The sequence below is a fragment of the Protopterus annectens genome, chromosome 16.part0, assembly GCF_019279795.1.
Source record: "Protopterus annectens isolate FY-2018-M chromosome 16.part0, PAN1.0, whole genome shotgun sequence".
NCBI classification, from domain to species: domain Eukaryota; kingdom Metazoa; phylum Chordata; order Ceratodontiformes; family Protopteridae; genus Protopterus; species Protopterus annectens.
The window spans coordinates 498,692,164-498,709,326 of record NC_056750.1 but is presented as its reverse complement, the minus strand read 5'-3'; the positions used below and the strand labels follow the sequence as shown (position 1 = coordinate 498,709,326).

The 17,163-nt window shown below is 36.8% G+C and overlaps 1 protein-coding gene across 1 annotated transcript in view; it reads right to left on the bottom strand.

The window, feature by feature from the left end:
* Positions 1 to 17,163, bottom strand: part of MYMK (myomaker, myoblast fusion factor) — a 290,800-nt gene that overhangs the window by 26,202 nt on the left and 247,435 nt on the right. Inside the window, exon 4 of the mRNA XM_044058846.1 lies at positions 2,937 to 3,053. Coding sequence (XP_043914781.1) covers positions 2,937 to 3,053 — 117 coding nt within the window. The remainder of the gene's footprint in view (positions 1 to 2,936; positions 3,054 to 17,163) is intronic.

The window sequence follows — 17,163 nt, the reverse complement described above, 5'->3', positions numbered from 1 at the left end:
GAGAGATGTCCGTACAGTTTTCCTGGGTACAATAGGTCCAACTTAGAACGTAGGGGTCTTAAAGTGACATGCATTTAAAAAAAAAAGCAGAAAACAGTCTAACCATTCAAGATGTTACTCTGAAATTCCTAGAACTAGAAAGTCCAATAATCTTGCAAATGACCTATACACGTATTTAAACTCACATGAATGGAAAAATGCCACAAGGTTTACAGATGCAATAATCACACCAAATACTTAGTTTATTCGTTCACTTCAGCACCCACTTACCATTGCATAGTTATTTGCCCACTGAGTAGAATTTTGCAAAAGAACTTCTGTAAAAAATTGATAAACGTGTTGTGACCACATACAGAAATACTGAATCCTCACAGATACCCCATATGGTTTCATCAAGGGTTCATTAGCACCACAGCCTTATATCAAGTTACCTATCAAATATGTCTTACTTTCAGAAAAAAAATCATTATACAAATGGACTTTTTATAGACCTGAGGAGAGAATCAATGGTTGAAGAACAAATGTGGAATAAAACACAGGGTAAGAGAAGCCATAGTGTCGCAGTTTAAAAAATACCTATCACATAAAACTTTCTGGGTAGTTTCTACAGGCAACATTTTACAGGTGCTTTTACTACAGGCATGACACACAGATCCATCCTTGGATAACTGCTCTTCTCATTGTATATAAACTCACTCCCCACCAGCATTCCCAATATAAAATACTCAGAGTATGCAAATAATTTCACCCTACTTTATTCACCTGGCTGTGAACATCAGCCAGAGAAGAGGCTACAAGAAAACTTTTCAGTTGTCATGAATTTGAATTTTAGCAAAAATAGCAATATAGGTTTATAGGTAGGTACTAGGCCATCGGCCCTAGGGCCTATACAAGCCTAACCAAAAAGGTACCCTAGCTTTCGCCACCCAAGGAAAGGATTTTCCTGTACCCCTGTCGAGTAGAGCCACAGAGGTGATCCCCAGGATGAATTTCCTATTTCCCATCCAATAATCAAGATTTTTCTTGAAGAGTGCTAATAAGGAACTTTGTTTGATATAGATAGGTAGTTTGTTCTAGAGTATGGGAAGTCTCTGGGACAGGAATCTATCCCTCCAGCATGTTCTCTTTATTGTGGTGACAAAGTTTAGGTCCCTAGAGCATGTAGCTTGGAGGGATTGGGATTTCTGTAAGTGGAGCATGTCCAACAGCTCAGGGTTTGACATAGCTTTGTATGTTAGACAGAGATCGCCTCTGAGCAGGCCATATGCGACGGAGTAAAGCTGGAGTTTTTTTAGACCGTCTGCGTAGGGCATCTGTTTGAAGCTGATAATCCTCTTTGTGAGGTATTTCTGTGGCCTTTCCAGTTGTTGTAGATGTCTTGTGAGGTACATACCAAAAGGGGTGTTGTACTCTATAATGGGTCTAATGAGTGGCAAGTAGAGGGGAACAGTGACCTCCCTTTTTTCCTGGATGAGAAACCTTTTGTGATGAGGTGTGCCACATAGAAGGACTTCCTGACTACTGCTGCGATGTGATTATCAAAGGAGAGACTACTGTCCACCTGTGTCCCAAAGTTTCTTATCACACTTTCGGTGTCAAGTAGACTGCCACCTATGTGGTAGCTCATGGGTACAGAGTTTTTACCAAAGGAGACAACAATGCACTTTTTGGCATTGAGCTTGAGGCCATGGCTTTGACACAAGGCATCTGTCTCAGTGAGGCCCTTTTGTAGGATGTCCACATTGTAGCAGCTTCAATTATGGCTCCTAGTTTGCTTCAAAACCATTGTAATGCTTTGGGCACCAAGCCAAAATAAGTACAGAGTACCAGCATTACTAGAAAAAGCCCCCAAAGCATAAACTGCTGCACAGTTCTCCACTCAGTATACCTGGGAATCTGGTTGAACCAGAATGTTGAATGATGAGCAATGTCCTTGCAGTGCTAAAGTTCTCTTACCACCTTGCACACTATCTTAACCAGAAGTCAGAAAGGCCATAGAAATTAATACCCTCATCCTTAAACTGGAATATATACTTCCTATAATCACATTAAATTCATCTGAAAAACATCAGCTTCCTCAAGGTCACAGCAAACAATTTCTCTCGGTTTATCAATCTCTCTAATAATATGAACCATCACTGCACTTTGCTGTCCAAAGCATACTAGTTGCCAATCATTGCCATGGGCAGTTTATTCTTGAACTACCTAGCCTGCTAATTTCTGTTCTTGTAGTACTGGCTACAACTTGCAGCAGAACTAAAGAGCAGGACCTCTGCCTAAACACAGATGCAATATCTAGCTTACCTGATTTCTAATCAGACTTTCCTTTATCTGGTTGTTGGAGAAAAAAAAATCTAAAAAGTTGATTCATTCACCAATAACTATTAGCCTGTCAATATCAGAAACTGTTCAAGCTGCTCAGAATTTGAACGGAGTTTCAAGAACTTTAAAAATGCAAACAGTTCCAAGACAATGGATAAAAGACCACTTATTTAATGTATATACACAGTGTATAATTAAAATGACATTTTAGTATTTGATATTTCAAATTATCCATGTAAACTATATATCTATATACACACTGTGCATAATCCTTTTCCAAATGGATTGGTCCTGTTTAAAAGGGTCCCTGGACCACCCTATCTACCAAGTTAAACAGATTAACACAAGAGAGAATACCATGCATTACTTGTTAATTCCTTGGTGTATGTGTGTGCGTGCGTGCATGTTTTGTCTTGTATCATCAGACCGTGTTTTAAATATCTTCATTACGAGATTCTCTAGTTATTCACTGTATTTAGAATGGAGATGATAGACTTCTAAATTGTATTTCAACCACTTTTGTGTGTTATGCCTCAGTAAATTCAGTAGTCAGTGTTTGCATATGTTTACAATGAAATAGGAACCACTCAAATAAGCTGTAAATATATTCATACCTGGAAATAAAACCGCAGCATCAGTGCCAATGCACCAAAACAAAAGCCAGGTCCAATTTGTTGTATGTAGACACTTTTATCAGGATAGAGGCCCTTCTTTTCTTTCATCTTCTTTAGCTGAAAATAACATTTGTTTTTATTAGGAGTTCCCAGTACATTAAACCTGAAAGGCTCCCTATGTAATCAAGGAAAGTAAATGAGTGATTTAGTACAACAGGTTACTGTTTATAGAAAGTAAACATTTTCTGAGTTACCACCGAGGCAAAAAGACAACTGTTTGCAGATCACCTTGAAAGCATGTCTATGCTCTGGTATAAACAGAGTCTGGAAGAAATTGCTTATTGCATTTAAAAATGGTAAGATGTAGTCAAAACTAAATATATAAATACATAATTATCTAAAAGGCAGTTTTTGAAATACTGTACACTAGAATAAAAAAGTTGCATACAATCTGCTGTATCATTAATATTTTCTGCTAAAACATGGGTCTATATTTAAAAGTGTATATTTTAATTCTGAAAATCACTATTGATGAATTATAATCTACTGAAAATGTTAAACCAAACTAATATTTAGCTGACTCAGAATTTAAAAAAGTTAAGACATTGCAAACTGCAATTCCTGTGGGTGTGAAGCTCCCAAAACATCACCATTCTTTCTCAGGTATTACCACTCTGTGACTTTACAACCTTAGGGAAAAAGGTCAGTCTACAAATATAGCCATAAGTTCCCTGCATCATATATATTCATATGCTGTAAATAATGTCTTGCTTCACAGTTTATAAGTATGTCTCAGATAAGCTTCTACAATTAAATGTTTACTACCAGTGTATGTTGCATATCAAGATGATCATTAAATGAATTGTTGTAATAAACTGTACATTATCAACACATATATCAGAATTACTAGTATGTGATTTATTATTGTTGTTGTTTTCAAGTAGTGTTGTATTTCATAATTTTTATAGGTTTCCAGTTTTCATAATGATGTAATTGAACAGTTCTTTGTTTATGGAGTTGAGATTCTTAACATAGGTTTTACTTTTCTGTTTTGATGATTTTCATTTTTTGCTGTCATATTTTCAGAAAGGGATGAGGCACAAATTTAATTATATTCATTTATAGCCTAGCAGTCACTTATGAATCTATCAGCCAGAGAGACATTTTAAGCCTAGACTGGCTTACTCTAAATTTCCCAGTGTATTGCTGATGTGTCAATGCCTGAAGGAATTTTACAGTTATGACATAGGCTTGTTCACATCATGCTTTGAAAGGCTATTCTTTCTATTAGGGACATAGCAACTTTACCCCTGGTTTGCCACCTATTTCCCATTCATTGGTGCAAGTTAAGTTAGATTGGGATTTGGGATGAACATTTTCTTTGAATTGATGGGGAAGCCTGTTCCAGGGAAGATGTAATCTTTGAGATACATACGTTTTCCTCCAGCATTTCTTGTTTATGTCACAGATTCATACATTTTCTGGTTATTTTTCTGTTTTTTGTTTCATGTCCATTTTATATTGCTATATGTATATTAGGCAAGTACTTTTTGATTTGTTTAATATGTACTGTTTATTTTATGTTCAATGTTATTGTACTATTAGAGAATACCCCATTAATATCATTCCATCTTTGAGTAATACAGGAATATCACCTTTTTAATCAACTTTTTCTCAAACAATATACACAAACTTTGTTGATAGCAGAGAACTGCAGAAGTAATAAATGGTCTCCATACCACCAAGAATGGGTGATGATAGAATTAATATATTTAGAGATGTGGGGCTTTGGGGCGGCCACGGTGGTGCAGTGGTTAGCATTGCCGCCTCACAGCAAGAGGTTCTTCGGTTCGATCCTCAGCTGGGGTGCCTTCTGTTCTGGAGGAGAAGAAGAAGAAGAAGAAGAAGAGATGTGGGGCTTTGGGGGGTGTAACTTCTACATGGAAGTAGCCGGGACTTGCTTCCTTCCAGAAATGCTTTCTTGTAGTACTACTTTTAAAGGCAAGAGTGCACATGTTTGATGAGGCCTGATGCAGCATTTTGTGGTTCAGCATTCAACTATAGATCCTATTACTACTTTTAGGCTTGGCCTTGAGTATTATGCCTTGGCTACAGTTTTGTTATTGAGCTGTTGTAGTCATGGCTTATATGTTTGCTTCCTCTAGTTTTTAACATAACTTTTCAACTGCTGAATACTACTGCTAGAAGTTTTTGTTTGTTTATTGTAGGTTAGTGTTTATTGATGGTTACAGTGTACATTTTGCGTAAGCTTTTGCAGTTTGAGTAGCTGTTTTTCTTGAGTCTCATCAGTGAAACCGTGTTCCTTTATGATGCAAGATGTGAATTTTATTTATTTATTTTTTACTCTTTTATGTTAGTAGTTGGGTAAAATATCAAATAAACTGAGGGAAATTGCAGATAGACTAGATCTGCATAGCACTTAGTACGGCATGAGTAGGAAACAAGTTCCATCAGTGTAGAACAAGATGCAAGACATGCACTGAGTTTGTCTGGTTACAGGTTTCCTGCCCATAATGTGCCAGATACTAGACATATCTACAAGCTCATCTCACATATTCCATGTATATCCAGTTTCTCCTATAATTTAAGCTATTTTCAGTATTTCTCCTTATTAAGTTGCACTTCATAGATTTAGGCCCTTTTTAACAGATAATGACACTAGGAATGGGTTTTTATGGTTTGAAGATACAGAGTTACTTAAGGTATGTTTTTGACTGTTTTGGGGCTGATTGATTGATAAGAAAGTAATTTTGTTAGTTATTTATTTAGTTAGTTTTTATATTTTGTAGGGATTTGTTTACTGATAGTCCTGGAGTGAATGTTTGTCTCTGGGGATTTTTTCCCTGTTGTTTTCATACCTGAGGATGTGCAAGTGGGAGCAACACCATTTAAATCGATGTTGTGTACTTAAGGGTTTTTATAGTATTATGTTAGTGTTTTTCTAAGTATAATGCTAATGGGGATACACATCATATACTGTCTCTGTTTATTAGGTAGTGAGAGTAAAGACCTCATGAAGGCTGGCAAGACAGAGTGTATCATTTGTTATAATCCTGATGAATGCTATAAATATTATACGGTTCTGTTATATATTGTTTTTATTTTTCATTTTTGCCTTTCCATTTTTATAACTGTTGTTGGTAGGCTTTGTTTCTAAGTTTTGGTAGATTTTATGATGGGAATGTAGAGTTCAGGCTCCTGGAGTGGTACATGTTAGGAATGGAACCCATATTTTAATGTTTGGAGACTAGGTGTATTTTCATAGCTGGTCATTGGGAACAGGGGTGTGCTTTGTAGATGCAGATGGCTCTAAAAGCCTTTATGGGACTTACTAATAAGATAGCCGCTTGATGTCTGCTGTGAATATGTTTTTCTAATGAGGTAGATGTATGAGTATTGTCAGTGATTTTCCATTTTAGGCTTTGGCACTGGATGTATGCGCTTGAGGATGGAGGGTAGGTACTATTTTTTGTTTTGCATTTTTCACTGAAATATACATTTTATTATTATTTTTAACAAGCTTTATACCAATAATTTGCATTATTTTCTTCAAGCAATACAATTTTTGCTACTTGCAGCAACAAACTTACTTTTAAAATTTCTGTAATTGTATTCAAAATGAAATACAATACAGTTTCTTCAAATCACTAAATGAAAGTTTAATTTCTTCTAAATAAAGTAAGCCAATATAGCAGCTTGAAAAAGCAGTGTACCTGTTTCTAATCAAACAGCTGCACAGTAAAAGTTTCAAAAGACAACTACTAATGAACAAAATTCTGTGTCCAAGAAATCTCTGATCATTCAGTATTTAGATAATACCTTCATTGCAGACCTAATAGAATCGGATGCACCCAACTTTAATGGGAATGTAAATGCTGCAGTAAGCCTGTCTAGTCTCAAGCCTGCAGCAATTAAGCAAGAAGCAGCATTTCATGACACTTTAAGGGATGGGGATGAAGTGTATGGGTTGACAACTGAAGGTATTGGTCTTATTGCAGCTAATAACACTGGTATCAGTCTGACTGACCTCTGTGTGGCTATTTCTCCCATCCTATTTCCTGCTTCCTGCTAAATGCTGCACAGAGCACAAACCTCAACAAATATGCTGAACAATTATGGTGATCTTTTGTCAGAGCAGCACTGCACTCCGTCCTGAATGCAGGAGGTTACCAACACATTCTTAAAGCATTTAAGCTTGTATGAGGCCTCTTCATATCACTGTTTAAACTGTTACATGCACATTTTTCTCAGTTGATCCTCACAGCCTGATACAATAACTGCAACAATAAAATTCTTCTAAACTAAGACATTGTTGAGGTTATATGGAAGTTAAGGGATGTAACAGTAGACCATTTTGAAAGCTCAACATTGGTGAGGTTTAAAGGAAATACATTTATTGAAGATGGAAATTTTAGAATCACTAAACAAGAGAGTTTAACTATTATGTCCTAGGGCCTTATTATTTAGTCAGTGAGAAACCTGTACAGGAAAGAAAATACAGAAAATAAATCATGAAGTCTAACAATAAAAATAGTCTTTGAGGTATAATGGTCATTATCTTGGAGGGAGGATCCTGTCACATTCTGCATGCAGATATATCAGAGGGATGAGGGATACATTCTACTTCAAAATCAAACCCACCTGTAGAGGCATGTGTCAAGCTTAAATGGCTGCTGCCTCTTTAAAAGGGCTTCAAAAAGGACATTGATTGCTAAGTTATCTCGGACATTGATAACCTTACACACTTGCTGATAGAAAAGAGATGAATAATTGTTTTTGCTTATCTGTTACATACCTCTCAACTTTCCAGATTTTTGCTGAATGTCCTGATTGTTTGACTCATATATTTGGTCTGTTCCTCATAAAATTTGTATTTTTCTGGATTTTTGTGGCAAATCACAAAGGACTGAATTCACTAAATAATGGCAGGCATTTGAGTTTGACTTCATATCCTTCAGAAAATGTATGGTAACGCAATACCTTTTATTCTATTAACTTTCTAAGTTTATAAGATCAATATTTAAAATTTGTCCCAATTTTGGGGGCTTTGTCCCACCATAGTCTTTGGCTTTATCTGTATTTTTGTGCCAAGAGGTTGAGGGCTATGTCTGTATAAATAATAGAATCAGGAGTCCAGGTTAGAAACATTAGGACTTTACACACTCCCCCACTTCAAATCTGTTCATCTGGGACTGTATCTCAGTATCTGTCTGTTTATATCTGTTGCTTCATTTTGTCTTTCTCACTAGTTCATCTCTTGGGGTTGGGATTGCAAAATAGAAGGTAACTTGTTTTATAGTTGCAAATATGCATAGGGACTGCTGGGCAGACTCCATTTGTGGAATGGGCTGACATTCGCTACAGTATGTATGATGTATGAATATATGTATTCTGTATGGTAACCATTTGAAAAGTTGGGGTGAGCACTGGTGAGTTCCATAATGAGGACATTCAGTGCTTGAAAATCCATTGCCATTTTTTAGAATATTTCCTTCGCTTTTCTCTGAGGTATAGTGATCTAGAAGTTTCTATAAGGAGATGGATGTGTGTGTGTGGGGGGGAGGGACTTGCTCCTCCCCATTACAAAAAGATGTGTTTAAAGGAGAACAATAGTAATTAATGGTCACTCTTCTGCATTTTCTTTTTTTTTTCTTGTCATCTTGGGACTCAGCACTTCCATTAGTGATATTTCATTAGGGAGCCAGTCTGTATAGCTATGAAATTGTACTTTCCAGGAAATATTTTTACTACTTGTAGTTCTGATTATCTTATCTATGCTGCCCATAAACCATTCTACAATGCTTGTTAATCTGTGGACACAGTGGTGTTATCCTTTTGTGATCAGCATCTGTTACTGCAGAATTCCTTGAACTGAATACTCATAAAAGATGGTCCAGTGCCCGATCTGATAGACTTGAGAATATGAAATACCGAGAAGATTTTAGCAGTTTGGGGTGAGAGAAAAGGACTTGGTTCCACTATGAATTATCTGCAATACTTAATTGTAACAATCACAGTGTTGCTGATAAGCCCATGGAAGTTAATGCTAACAATATCTTTCTGAATCACATCTGGTAATTCTGTCATCAGAAATGGTCGGTTGTCATTTTCTGACTCTGCTTCTCATACTAAACAATTGATTAGCATGCCATTTGTCTTGCTGCCCATATTAATAATCTTCATATCCCTTGTAAGTATTTTACCACTAAATAATCCATGTGAATTGACTGTATGGCTGTCTTTTATAAAGAAGCAGGGATGATTGACCTTTAGCCTTTAAGAATGCACTTTGCATCATATTTCTTCATTTATGTAGTAAATGTGCACTGGTTAGGGGAATTGTGATAGCGATAATAGAAAGTGACATTTTTATTAGTAGAAGTAAGTCTGTGGAAACAACGACAGAAGTAATTGTGATTGCTATAGAAGTGAGTGGAGGAGAAGTGCTGAAGTTTGAGATCCCACCTAATGTTAAACACAGTGCAGATTTACTTACACCCTGCCACTTCACCACTCCTGTTTCTCCTCCCTTAATTCAGAATATTGAGCAGACATATAAGAGAATTTCAAGATTTGCCTCAGAGTACCACAGGAGAATATAACACTGTTAGTCTGCAGTGCTCAGACTGATTCATTACCTGTGTGTCCCAAAACTGTCCTTTGTTTATTAATTTAATTAATTGGTCCAGACAAATTTGGTTCCATCTGGTAATGCCTCACCTCAAGAAGCCTCCCTGGCTCCTAGATCCCTGAGATAATTGGTTATCTCACCTGTCAGGGAAGCCTAAACCAGATATTTAATATCTAAAGTTAAACACTTGGTTTCTCCATTTCCAACAATGACCCAGGATCCTGGCCTGCCTGAGGAGGTCATCTGGAAACTTTCAGCATCCCAGAAGGACTCTAACTCGAAGATTTATCTTGGCAAATGGAAGTGTTTTGCACTTTAGGTTGACTCTCAGAAAATCAATCCCTTCTATGCCTCTCTCCTTGATATTTTATGTTTTCTGGCTGTGTTACTTTACTTGAGGTCTAGTTTTTCCTTGGGAAAGTAATTTGTTGAACTGAATGTTTGCAGAAGTGAACATTTGCTGTATAAGGTTCGATGAAGAAATGTTTGTGGTAATGAACCTTTGATAAAATGCTATAGACTCAGTTACCCGCCCACTGGATTCTTGGATCCTCATCCTGGATTTTAGGCAGAGAGATGATCTTAGGTATAGAGATCAGTTTTCTCTAAATCAGGTCTCCCATTCTTGATAACCCTGCTCAGTCTGTAACAAATGATGCATTAGATTTAGCATGGGGAGCTGCATCAGTGGGGTTGAAAGTGCAGGGTCTTTGGAACAAAGCAGTCCGGCCAAAGAGCATAAACATGAAATAGATGTTAGCTGTGATTCATGTTATAGAATTTTTTCATCACCTGTGTTCCCAGGGCCTTTACAAAGGATTACAGTCAACACCACTGTCATGTGGTGCTTAAACGATGGGGGGTAAGTAGGCACCAGATCATACCCACTGTGCAGGCTGGCAATGATAGAATGCAATTCAACACCATCTTACTCTTTAAGCTTCTTCTATTACATATTAGCCAAATGTAGTGCTAGACTAGCTCAGCAGGACCAGGATAGACCCTCACAAATGGAAATTGAAAGAGGGGAGTCTCAAAGGATGTGTTCTAGTGTGGGGGCCCCTCAAATAGATCTGTTCACCTCCTATAAAAATAGACAACTAAACAAATTCTTCTCCTGGACTCCTTAAAGGCAGGCCTAGAAAACAGAGGCATTTTCATTCCAGTGGATTGTAATGCTTCTGTAAGGAGATTGAGAAGGACTCCAAAAATTATTGTGGTGACTTCCTTTTTGAACTAGACAACAGTGATGCTTCATCATAGAATGGATCTAGTCACACAAGGCGGGGGAGTTTGCACCCCAGTTTGAAAAAACTACAATTGACTGCCTGGATGATTCAATTTTGATACCTTTTAGGCATTTTATTTCTGAGAACATGCAGTACTTATTAAAGGAGGCAAGAAAGCCTTGTACAGAAAATTGTATGTTGCTAAATGGAAAGACTTTACTAGTTGGCACCATACTAATAACCATTCGGGGATTCTATATCACAAATTCTTCAATATTTGTGAGTTACTCTCCTCAGGCCTTTCTTAATGCTCCATCAAGGTTCATTTATTCTCTATTTCAGCATGTCTGCCCATGGGTCTTCTCCTTTCCTCTCTGTCTTTGGTCAAGCAATTTCTGAAAGTTGTTTGACATGCTAGACCACCTAGTAAACAGGTGGCACTTACTTGTGATCTTAACTTTGTGCTGGAAAAGTTAACTCTATAATCCTTTAAACCAGCTGACTTGGAAGATTGTATTGCTTATTCCTCTGACATCTGCAAGACACAAGTATCTGAGTTGCAGGCTGTCATGCTGGATGAATAACCTATATGGTTTTCCACAGATATAGGGTTAATTTAAGAACAAATCCTCCTTTCATGCCAAAAGTAGTTTCACACTTTACTTTGTATCAAGCCGTCATCTCCCAATCAAGTAACAGAATACAGGGATAAGAAGGCCTACCCTTTCCCAAATCATATAACAACAACAATAATGAAACATATGGCCTGAGAAGTACGGCTTGGAGTTTGGGGGACAAAGAAATGAGTGTTACTTATGAGGAGGAAGATGTTGAAGCCTATGACCAAGAATATCACCCCTTGAGGAGGTTGGAAAGATGAATTAACAAAGGGAGAAATATTAACAATAACAATCATTTTTTTGGATAGCCGGGAGGGGTGAAGGGTCAGAGCACCAGAGGACAGAAATGGAGGAAGGGGAACTTCAACCATTAAATGTGAGTAATGTTTCTTTTACTGAGGGTATTAAAAGTAGCTGTGAAGGGAAACTTTTTAACTTTTGGTAGCTCTGACATCTATAATTACACAAGCAAAGATGTGAGTATAGCACATTTTTCACTTTTAAAGAAAGGTATGAAATTTGTACCTGCTAGAAAGGATGATGTATCTTGAATTCTTATAGAATTAAAAACTTTCACTAGAAAATTGAATTTGTTATATGTTATTTTTTCATTTCGCTCACTTTACTAATATTCTTTTTTACTATTTTAGCCTAACATGCAGATACCACCACCCTTCTCTCTTGTAAATAATATTTCTGCCTAAACAGTAATTCCTTATATTTTCTCACTTTTACATATTTCATTTTCCAAACCATAATACTCTGTTGAATTATTCTCTAAATTCTCTAATGCATTTCTATAAATTTTCCCATGCTTCACTTTCTCTTTTGTTCATTCTTTCTTTTTAACATCATCCTGCCACTGGGAGAAAAAAACACTTTTTATACTTTATAAATTCAGTTCATCACTCAGACCAGTTTTTATACAAGTCCTTCATTGTTTTATGATCCTTCCATAACTATAGTGCTTCACACTCTATAGCTTTCTCCCATAATTATTTATTCTTTTTATTCCATTTCCTATTTTAACATACTCCCTTTTTTCTATCATCTCCATCCATATTGCTAATGATTGCATATCAATATAATGCACCGATAAACTTGGCCTGAAAAAACCCGTCACTACTGTATCACCATCTGCTTACCTCAATCCTTCTAATAATACAAAATAATCAGTTTCTGATCCACGTTCCCCCATTATGTAAGTGCATTGATTTTTTGTTCCACACAGCTAATTTTCCATATTTTATCACTTGCTGTATTGTTTTCTTCCCTTTTTTTACATCTTATCCTTAAATTGCAAAGTTCCCTGCAACTATAATTTTCATGTTAACTACCACATAGTCTAATATTTGATACAAAAAGATTCTCACGGTCCTTCCTAGTTATGTACGAACATAAAACTGTAATTGTATAAACATGTTCTCTCCATCTCGCATCCCCAACATTTAACCTTTCCTATCCTTACTTTACATCTGGTATTTTCACTGTTTTTATACAACACAGCCACTCCAGGACATCTTTCACTTTATAAGTTCAATATTCTATGTTTCCCCTACAATTGTTTCTCTTTGCAGTCCTCCTTCACTTGTAAGGAATCATTTAACAGAATAACATTCATGTCACATTTAGAACACCATTCCAGTACCTCTGAACTACAATGTTAACAGTACTGTTCAAATGTACTGAAAATACTCTAAAATGTTGCTTTTCCTTCTTTTTAAATTGAGATTTTTTTTAAATTTTTTTTTAAATTTTTGTTTATTTTCCCTCTTTCCCCTGTTGAATATTTTTTTCCTGGATTTATCTACAAAAATCATCATAATCAGATTTTTCTCTGGTAGAACTTCAAAAAATTATTAGTATCAATCCCTTCTACTCACCTCTTCTTGCATTCTCTCTCCCCAGTCTCTTTTTGTCCTTCATTTTTCATTTGCTGTTTGCTATTGACATTCCATCCAAAAATGTCTATTTTTATACAATCTTTCTGCAGCCATACACTTTCTTGCTGTATATTTTTCTCTGTACACTAGTTACACTATATCTTGTCACAGTCATTAATTAAATGAGAAAAGTCTCCACAAAAGAAACCTGATTTAGGTTGGCTAACATATCTTAATGTGCCTCTATGACTAGCTACAAAAATAACACTCAGCAAGTGTTACGTCATGCTTTTTTTTCACATTTTAAAACAGCTTTTAACATCCAACCTCCATCCTCTATTCCATAAGTTTTTATCATTTATAACTTTCTCAGCATTATCATTTTCACACAAGCCCTGCATGCTTTTTAATATCCTCATCTTCTAGTTCATCAGTTCTAAACTGCAAAGTAATACGTTTTAACACTTAAAGTACTACCAGAAAACAAATACCTGTCCCTCAAACAAATGTCCTTTTAGTTACGCTGGTCCAGAAATTTCATAATCAGTCACTCACTTTCAAATGTTAAGTCACAAAAATGTTTCTGTGCATGTATGTATATAATACCACATTTTGTGAGCTTTAAAAGCCAGAATTACTAAGTTGTTCTATACATTATCTATCTATTACTGTGTTATATTTGTACTTATTCTCACAGTCTTCTCTGCTTTTTAACAAGTTTTACTTAGTTTTCTGCTGCTCTGCTTTTTTACCTGCTGTCACTACTGCATATGTTTTAATTACTTCATTATCAGCTGCCACAAAACCAGAATCCTTCCCACTTTGTTCCTGCTTTCTTCTTTTACTGTCTGTCACTGCTGCACAAGTTTTTACTTCTGCATTCTCTGCTGCCACATTACCTGGTTGCTTTTCCACATTAACATCCTCAGCACTTCTAAAAAAGTAGTCAGCTGTCTCAATCCATGAAACAGCAGAACTTTTACTTGGATCTTCCTGATGGATTATTTTTAACTGGATGCCATCTGCAAGCCCTCCTGATAACAATTCTGTTATGTGCATCTCTCCAACAGACTCACTCACTTTTCTACTGAGACCGCTAAATGCTGCTCATTTGTATCATCCACAACAGAAGGATATTTATTTACATTCTGATACTCCATATCAAACACCTTTTTTCTATAAATTCTCGTTTTCCACCTTCAAACTCTTTGTAGTTTTTCTCTTCTCTTCCGTGTTGCTGCTTCCTTTAGTCCTCTTCATTGCAGCTATAGGAACCCTCCAATGCCATTTGAAACGTTCCCCAATGTCCTGGCCAAATTTCCCTTAGTAGTATAACTATAACCTTGGGGTTCCCATCAGAAGAGGCCACTTGCCTAGTTGGACTAACTTGGTCAACAAAGAATAAATAACAAATAACAGTAGAAATTCAGTAAGATCACTGTTGCACCAGCCATACCCTCCCTCCCCACTTTTTCTGTATACAGTCGTATTTTTAGATTAAGTTATGTGTTCCTACCTTTGCTTTTTTTGTAATGAAAGTAGTCTCTCTCTCTTTTTTTGTCCAAGAAAGTCCTGAGAGGTTTTGGTGCCTAGGCTGCTGATTTCTCTCCTTGTTGCTTGAGGATATGTGAAGTGAGCCTTTAACTTTGGAAGACTGGCCAGCTGTTATATCCATGGCAGAATATAACCCATATAGCTATGGCTGCAGAATTCATTGACCATTTACTGTTTTGGCAAGCGCAACTTACACAGCTGTGCTTTTCTGTGCAATGTTTCACAAATCGAAACAGTTACTTCAGCCAAGACTGAATAAGCATTATACATTCACACTGGACATAGTTTATAGTTATCTGTATTTGTTTTTTATTGCATTTATTTGACCACAAAAAAAAATCCTACACAGCAGGCTACTTTTTTGAGGGGTGCCCAAAAACACTTTGCGAAGAGGCAGCAGGTTACAGAAATACGTGACAAGTAGCACTCTTACTTAGAAATGAAAGTATCTTCATCAATAGTAGATTCAGAAACTACAGTACTATTGATGGCACATTGTGTTTCAAAAAATAAAAATGTTAAGTTCTAAAAGAATCAGCTCTATCACAGCAATGAACTATCTTCCCAACATATCCTACACTCACAAATCCATTCTATGTATGTTTCTTAGCCCTGCAAATGAGTATGCTTCATAACACACATCTTTAGGACAGCACAGTGGTGCAGCTGTGGTGCTATCACCTCACAAGAGGCTCCCCGGTTCGATTCTTGGGTGGGGTGCCTTCTGTGCAGAGTCTGGATGTCCTCCTTGCGTTCGTGTGGGTTTCCTCCGGGTGCTCCGGTTTCCTCCCATGTTTTCAAAGACATGCATCTAGAGCATTTGTCTCCAGGCCTTCACTGAAAATTGGCTTTGTTCCAAGTTGGACTTTCCCAGTAAACAAATGTTAAATAAATAAAATAAATTTATTCCCAAATCAGGCTGAATAGACCACCTAGAAGCCTAAGCGTTCATCAGATCATTTGCTAACTTACCAAGACATTTATGCAGTAAAAAAATGTTCATTCCATTACAGCCTTTTTTTTCTCTGCATATTTTTTCTGTCCAAAAGTGCGCTGAAACAATCAAAACAAAAATGCCTTGAGATATTAATACTAATGAAAACTGAGCACAATGTTTTGGGAATACATCTTTCTCATTCCAAAGTCACTGAGGAAAGGAGCAAGTTAAATACTTTTTTTTAATCAAGAATTTGTCTTAAGTAACAATAATTCTGAAGGTGATTCTAAGAAGTTGCTGGGGAGTGTGGAATGAACAATCCCCAGATGCAGGTTTTAGTGCGTGTCCCCATCCAACAATAAAACTCTTGTTTATGAAAATGTGCATTCATGATTACTTGTCATTATTCATGCCTGTGCTACAAAATGTTTCCTGTTTGCTATGATACTTTTTGTTTAAAGCAGGCCCTCTTTTCAGGGGAAACCTGAGGTGGTATTTCTACTAACAGAAATTTGGCCAGGGCACCAGGAGACATCCCCTGTTCTTTCCAGTAAGTGCCATGTGGTCTTTTATATCCACCTCAGCTACTACTAACCCAAGCAGATGGGACCACAGTTTAACTTTCATCTGAAGCGCAGCATCCCAGGTCATAATCAAGTACCTGTGAGGTAATAGAACCCACAGGCTACCAATCTTCTATCAACAAAGTTGTGTGCACTGCCTGTTGAGCCACTAACATGGACAAGTACTGCTCAAACTCCAAGGATTTAAACTGGTGGAGGAAATCTGTTAAGGAATTTGTGGGATACTATTTTGGACTAGTGGAAGAAATGGGCAGTGGTTGAGAAAGTGAGGGTCTGCAGATTATTTTTCCTAAGGGGCAGCTGACTTATGACACACTTTCCAGAGGTATCAGCCAGTATCAAGGGAGTAACTAGCTATTTCTGTGCCTAGTACTGTTCCCCAAGCTGACACCCTATCCTCATCCTTAGCTCCTTTTAAACTGGAGCAAGCTGCTTGCTGCAGCTATAGCACACAGGTCTATATTACAAACTCGAAGTTACTGAACTTCGAATACGATATGGTCGACACCATATCAGCGAAGTTCAGTAACACTGAATGAGTAATAAAAAAGATTAAAAAATGACAGAAATCAAAACAGATTGCTGTAAGTAGGGGGGCAAGCTCCCCTGCACCCCCATACCCCTGCTACTTAAATATACCAACTCCGAGATCGCACTACAGTGTAGAAAATGGAAAACTTCCGTTTAGATTTTTTTTTTCCAGTACATTCGATGTTTTAACAGTTCAATCACTAAAGGTCAACCTTTAGTGATTCAAACTGTTAAATA